General features: G+C 36.1%; 1 protein-coding gene across 1 annotated transcript; it reads left to right on the top strand.

Moving 5' to 3' along the window:
- The first annotated feature begins 1,198 nt into the window (after positions 1–1,198).
- Positions 1,199–4,168, top strand: LOC125211462 (uncharacterized). Its single transcript, XM_048111267.2, has 8 exons — positions 1,199–1,533; positions 1,613–1,824; positions 2,248–2,429; positions 2,531–2,815; positions 2,889–2,947; positions 3,035–3,071; positions 3,177–3,248; positions 3,334–4,168. Exons 1-8 carry the CDS (start codon positions 1,437–1,439, stop codon positions 4,034–4,036), a joined length of 1,647 nt encoding a protein of 548 aa, XP_047967224.2. The 5' UTR covers positions 1,199–1,436; the 3' UTR covers positions 4,037–4,168.
- The last annotated feature ends 1,832 nt before the right edge of the window (positions 4,169–6,000 follow it).

The raw sequence follows: 6,000 nt of genomic DNA, 5'->3' as shown, positions 1-6,000 counted from the left end.
ATTATATTGTCAGCATCAATTTGTTGCTTGGTTTAAAATCAAAATTTATTGTTGAACAAACGCTGCACGCCTCATCAAATCTGCCTCGCCACATATATCATCATTCCTCTTCTTGAAAATCAATCTTTCAAATTAAGTAAATAAATTCGAATTTTAAATACTTCCCCCCGAATCTAATCCTGACAAAATTAAATTTTGAATTCAACACAAATTCATTTGACTAAGCCAGTCAGTAACTACACTTGGCAATTTACACCTTTGCACGAAATTTTAAAAATGTTAAATTATTTATCTAATTGCTTTAGTATAGTTACATAGGATAGTGATAAAATGCAAACTTATAGTATATTGTACAAATTCAAAACTCCTCAACACAGCTTCAACACAGCTTCAACACAGTTTCAATACAATATCAACACAGTGTAAAATTTCAAGATTTTAATGTCAACACAGTATCAACACAATATCAACAAAACATCAATCATTGACTACCATTGAAATTCTGTTGACATTTCCTATTGATGTTTTTTTGTGATCTGTTGATATTTTTCAATGGTCCAGATTATAGTTTTAAGTTTGTACCATATTTAGAGTTTTCATTTGATCATATTTCTGGTAAAATATTTATCTTATGATGATACTGTAATTCTTTACATCATATCCTATTGAAAATATCTAATTCTTGGAGCAGGAGCCTAACCATTACACTATATAAATATTAACACCAAAATTAAACTCCTAATACAAAGTATGGTAATTATATTTTTTTATTTTTAAAAGTATAACAACGAATAAAGTACAATTATTGTTTATATCGCATTTGGCGTTTTATACTTGTACAACCGACAGCCAAAAAGTCGATTTGACTAAGATATTTATAAGTGAGATAATATCGCATTTAATTATAATTTACCGTAATTATTCTAATTCTTCATTTGTGGACAAAAATATTCATCGATGCCACCTGTTTCCATTCAGAATTCTACTTTTCCAATTCCTTGATTCACCTCAATAATTAATTTTTGAAAATTTAAAAATGAATTTTTTGTAATTTTATATGGATTTTGTCAAAAGTGGAGTCATTAGCTCATAGAGTCGTGTATTTTTCAACCAATTCATTAAAACCAGTTGATTATTAGGCAAAGTGCCGTTAATAAATGCCGTAATTAGTACTAATAATCTGTAGAATTCGTTGATTATTAACCAAAACCAGCAGTTGTAATTATAAAATGTTAGAAAGAAATTAATACTGTTGAATTGCCACACGTCAGTTATTGCACACACACAGAGTGGCAGTGTTTTATTTTCAAAAATGTAATCACTCTGATAATAAATTGATGAGTTCGAATCTGTTCGAAGCCGCAATCCAACAATTCCCACAAAAATTCATTCCATTTTGATTTGAAATTTGAAGTTGTAAAGAAAAAAAGTGAAGAATGGCGGCGTGCTTGAGATCTCTGTTGCTTTACTCATGCATGACAGTAGCATTTGTTGCGTTTGCATTTGGAGAAGAAACCCTTTTCCCCACTTCAGGTTTTCAATCCTCTCATTTTGCTTTCTACTCTGTTTTTTTGTGTTAAAAAAGGAATCTTGATTTGTGTTTGTTGTGCAGGCGATGAGAGAAGTGGAAATGGAAACAATGGAATGGTGGTATCTTTGGTTAGGAGAGAAAGATGGAGATTTCTTGCAGATAATTCGAGTGATGAGCAAGTTAACAACACAACTCTGATTTTGGCTTCTAAGAGAACACAGAGGAAAGACCCTTTTGATGATTTCCACAAATACAGAGGAGGCTGGAACATCAGTAATCGCCATTACTGGGCTGTAAGCTCTTTTCCTTTGTGTTTTGGCCAATTTGGATTTAGTTTTCTTTCTTGGAAGTATATGATTTCATATAGCTCTTAGTTAAATCAAGAATTTGTGTCCCATGATAAGAGCTGGGGTGCAAGCTCATTTCTTTGTGTTCTTGGCCAATTTGGGTCTAGTTTTCTTGCTTGGAAATATATGATTTCATATTGTTATTAGTTAATTCAAGAATTTGTGTCTCATGTTAAGAACTGGGGTGCGGGTTCATTTCTTTTTGTTGTTGGCCAATTTGGGTCTAGTTTTCTTTCTTGAGGATATCTGGATTCATATTGTTATGAGTTTGTTCAAGAATTTGTGATTTTGTATTATGCATAATGGTGAGTTGGTATTTACTTGGATGAAAAGGAAGAGATTTATTTCTTACCTTGATGTTGGATGCAGTCTGTGGCTTACACTGCTGTGCCCTTCTTTGTTGTTGGTGCAATCTGGTTTGTCATCTTTGGGCTTTGCTTGATCATCACATGCCTCTACTTCTGCTGCTGCCAGAAGGTGCCATATGGCTATTCTCGCCTTGCTTATGCCCTCTCTCTCATTCTGCTCACCTTCTTCACCATTGCTGCAATGTACATACTTATACTCTCTCTCTCTCACTCTCAGTCTCCATCTGTGGTTATTTACACATTGTGAAGGTGAAATTAGTGTTCTAATGCTACCTATTTTTCAGCATTGGATGTGTCATCTTGTACACTGGCCAAGGCAAATATCACAGTAGCACTATCAACACTTTGGAATACGTCGTCTATCAGGCGGATACCACGTCCGAGAGTCTTAGAAACGTGTCGGGATATCTAGCTGCAGCCAAGCAAATCAATGTGGATCAAGTGATTCTGCCCTCTAACGTCCAAGGCGACATTGATAAGATCCAAACCAAGATAAACTCTTCGGCCACAACCCTCTCGAGTAAGACCGAGGACAATTCACAGAAGATCAAGGATGCTATTCAATCAGTGTATGTTAGTTAGTATACTACTTTTAATTTTGAATAGCAATAGCTAGAAAGTGAATGCTTTGCTTTCTTGCAGGAGATTGGCTCTCATCATACTCTCTGCCGTAATGCTTCTTCTAACGTTTCTTGGATTTGGTACATTCTTGAACTTGTTGCAGAAAGTATAGCATTCGCGTACTTTTCACCTTGCCCGTCTCTGATCTTGGATTTTTTTTGTTTCAGTGTTTTCAATCTTCGGCATGCAAGTTCTTGTTTACCTGTGAGTTTGAATACAGCCAATTTCTTCGAACCTCTTTGTTCTTGCTTGCTTCACTCGTCGTGCAACTTAATAATATACGCCTAATGTCTCCATTTTTCGTTGCAGATTGGTGATCACAGGATGGATTCTTGTAACCGGGACATTTATACTATGTGGGATCTTCCTTCTTCTACACAAGTATGTATAACTATCCGATTCTTCCATCCACAACGAGCCGTCTAAGTTGCACTACATCATCGCTCCTCTTGGTTTCTAATTTCAGTGTCACGGGTGATACCTGCGTAGCAATGAACCAGTGGGTCCAGAACCCGACTGCTCATACAGCTCTTGACGATATCCTTCCTTGTGTGGACAACGCGACCGCCCAAGAGACCTTGACCAAAAGCAAGGAAGTAACATCACAGCTAGTCACTTTGATGAACACGGTCATCACCAACGTCTCCAACGCCAACAACATCCCCAACTTCCTCCCGTTCTACTTCAACCAATCAGGTCCCCTCGTGCCAAACGTGTGCAATCCGTTCAATCCCGACCTGAGCAGCCGAGCTTGTGCACCCGGTGAGACGGACCTCGACAATGCCACACAGGTGTTGGGCGGCTACGTCTGCCAAACGTCATCAAACGGCATATGCACGACAACAGGCCGATTGACGCCAGCCATTTACAACCAGATGGCTGCTGGTGTGAATGTGAGCTATGGCTTGTATAAGTATGGTCCAGTCTTGGTTAATGTTCAAGACTGTACTTTTGTGAGAGATACGTTCTCGGCCATAGTGAACGATCACTGTCCCGGGCTGCGCAAGTACAGCCAGTGGATCTATGTGGGGCTTGTGATGGTCGCGCTCGCGGTGATGCTGTCTCTGCTCTTTTGGGTCATATACGGGAGGGAGAGGCGCCACCGCGTGTATACCAAGGCGCACACGCCTCGGGGTGCACCGGATTTCGGTGAAGACAAGCATGCTTAGAATTTGAGATTGGTGCTTCATTTGTAGCATAACTGGGTATGTTTGCATTGTTGTTGTACAATGTAGATAGTTAGTTTGTGCCTTTGTGGTGTGTGACTGGTGAGACGTAAATATATAGTTTTATTATTATCATGGAATTTTTTTATTTGATTTTGGAATTGCAATTCATGATTTTTGAGTCACTTGGACTTCTTGGTATGATGGAATGGAACGGTGGAATGAAATGTGATTCTTAATTCCATTCTATTCATTTGCTTGGTGTGATAGAATGAATAAGTGAATGAATGAAAATGCAAAGGAAATCCAAGGAAATTGACATTTCATTCCAACCTCCATTCCATTCCACCCTCATTCCATTCCATTCTACCAAGCATGGGAGCTTTATTGGCATTAGTATGGGCCGAGATTCTGAGATGGGCTCAAAGAAAATGTCATAGGCCCATTATTCGTAGCCATTGCCCATTTGTTTTAGGGTTACTTGCCAAATACTAGTACTAAGATCTAAATTTACAATTTTAATGAAAATTGTCAAATGTTACAATAATGTCAATTTCGGACTACTATTATATAAGACCATTTTCAAATGTTACAATAATGTCAATTTTGGACTACGGAGTATTATATAAGACCATTTCTGGTCATGGGGTAATAATTTTAATTTCAGTTTTCGTATACGTTGATAAATAAATTTATATCAATAAATGTATCAAACAATCTCAATATAATGCAATTAAATTATTAATAAAACTGTTTTGATATTTTTTGATACTTGTATTGAGATTCTCATGTTACTGTATTGATATTTGTAATACACTATATTGATATAATAAAATCGTGAAAATTATTATGTTATACCAAATTTACTATTTTGTCCTTTTGTTAATTGGATACTACATGCATGTTAACATTGCCCTCCAATCATATCTACTTATTTTTTATGTAGAAAATGCCGTTTGCAATACGCGTAGCTAATCGAATCAAATATAGAACTAAAAGAGCCAAACACAACCCACCCATTATGTAACACCTCAACAATTGTTCTTGCATCATTTTCTCCAACATATGTTCATTTTATAATACTCCACTATCCATTATGAAGAGTGAGCTGGAGATTACTTCTCCTAGTTTAACAATCAATTAAAAATCACGATGAATAAAATAATAAACGAATGGCTCATATTTTTATTGTTAATCTAAATTCGAGCAAGCTGGCACCAAAAACAGGGAGTACTATAAAATTAAAATTTGTTTTTAAAAAAGAGGGTTTGATTTTGGCGTAGAGAAGGCGGCACGCTTCATGTTCATCCAATTATGACTTGAATTAACTTGACTTTTTCAATCTTTTCTTTCACGTTTGACTTTGATCCGGATTCTTGTTTGACGTTAGTACTACTTAATAAAGATATTATTTGGATCCTCCCCACCAATAACCCAATATTTTATACTTTCCCAGTTCCGCGATAGTGGAGACGTTTCTTTTCAACACGCAATTTAAGAAAAAATATGTTAATTGAGTTAAGTTAAGGAAGATAAAGTAGGAAATAAAAAGGGTAGAGATATGAAGAGAATAAATTAAGAGAGAGTAAAGTAAGTGAGAAGACGTGTGTTAACTTATACTCCCTTCGTCCCAAGGAAGACACCCCTTCCTTAGACGACACGGGATTTTATGCAGTTTTATAGTGTGTTGAGTGGAGAGAATAAAGTAAAAGAAAGAAAATAAAGTAGAGATAAAGAGGTTTTATTTTCAGTAATGAGTCATTTTGGATGGGACAAACTAAAAAAGAAAGTGAATCATTTTTAATGGGACGGGGGGAGCAATAAAAAAATAAATGACTTCACTATTATAGAAATGACAAAATAACTCCAACTACTGTGGAACGGAGAGAGTAGCAAACAAGTTTTGTGTATGATAGGTTATAGAAATAAAACCATGACTTGTATGATAGGTTATAGAAATAAAACCA

The sequence above is a fragment of the Salvia hispanica genome, chromosome 3, assembly GCF_029641045.1.
Source record: "Salvia hispanica isolate PSC_SH4W2 chromosome 3, Shi_PSC_v1, whole genome shotgun sequence".
NCBI classification, from domain to species: domain Eukaryota; kingdom Viridiplantae; phylum Streptophyta; class Magnoliopsida; order Lamiales; family Lamiaceae; genus Salvia; species Salvia hispanica.
Note: the sequence above shows the minus strand (reverse complement) of the source record. Positions and strands in the feature narration are given on the sequence as shown.